At 78.4% G+C, this 232-nt stretch overlaps 1 protein-coding gene across 1 annotated transcript in view; it reads right to left on the bottom strand.

Annotated features, from left to right (window-relative positions):
* PGR (progesterone receptor) overlaps positions 1 to 232 on the bottom strand; it is a gene marked incomplete at its 5' end in the record, with an annotated part of 36,779 nt that extends 36,547 nt beyond the window's left edge. Inside the window, 1 exon segment of the mRNA XM_010578258.1 lies at positions 79 to 232. Coding sequence (XP_010576560.1) covers positions 79 to 232 — 154 coding nt within the window.

Raw genomic sequence — 232 nt, 5'->3', positions numbered from 1 at the left:
GGCAGGGCCGCCCTTCCCGCGCAGAAGCCGCAAAGCCCCCCCCGCCGAGGAGGCAGGCGCGGCCCCTCGGCCCGTCGCCTCAGCGAGGGTAGCCGAGGTAGGGCGGGCACAGCTGGGGCAGGCCCTCCTTCAGCACCGCCGCCGGGAAGCCCAGGGGCTGGTGCCCGTTGAGACCCAGCGGCGGGTAGAGGCCCGGCGGGGCGGCCGAGGTGGAGGGCAGGCTGTCGGCGGC

The sequence above is a fragment of the Haliaeetus leucocephalus genome, unplaced genomic scaffold (genome assembly GCF_000737465.1).
Source record: "Haliaeetus leucocephalus isolate CR32 unplaced genomic scaffold, Haliaeetus_leucocephalus-4.0 Scaffold616, whole genome shotgun sequence".
Classification (NCBI taxonomy): domain Eukaryota; kingdom Metazoa; phylum Chordata; class Aves; order Accipitriformes; family Accipitridae; genus Haliaeetus; species Haliaeetus leucocephalus.
The sequence above is the reverse complement of the archived record's forward strand: the minus strand, read 5'-3'. Positions and strand labels throughout refer to the sequence as shown.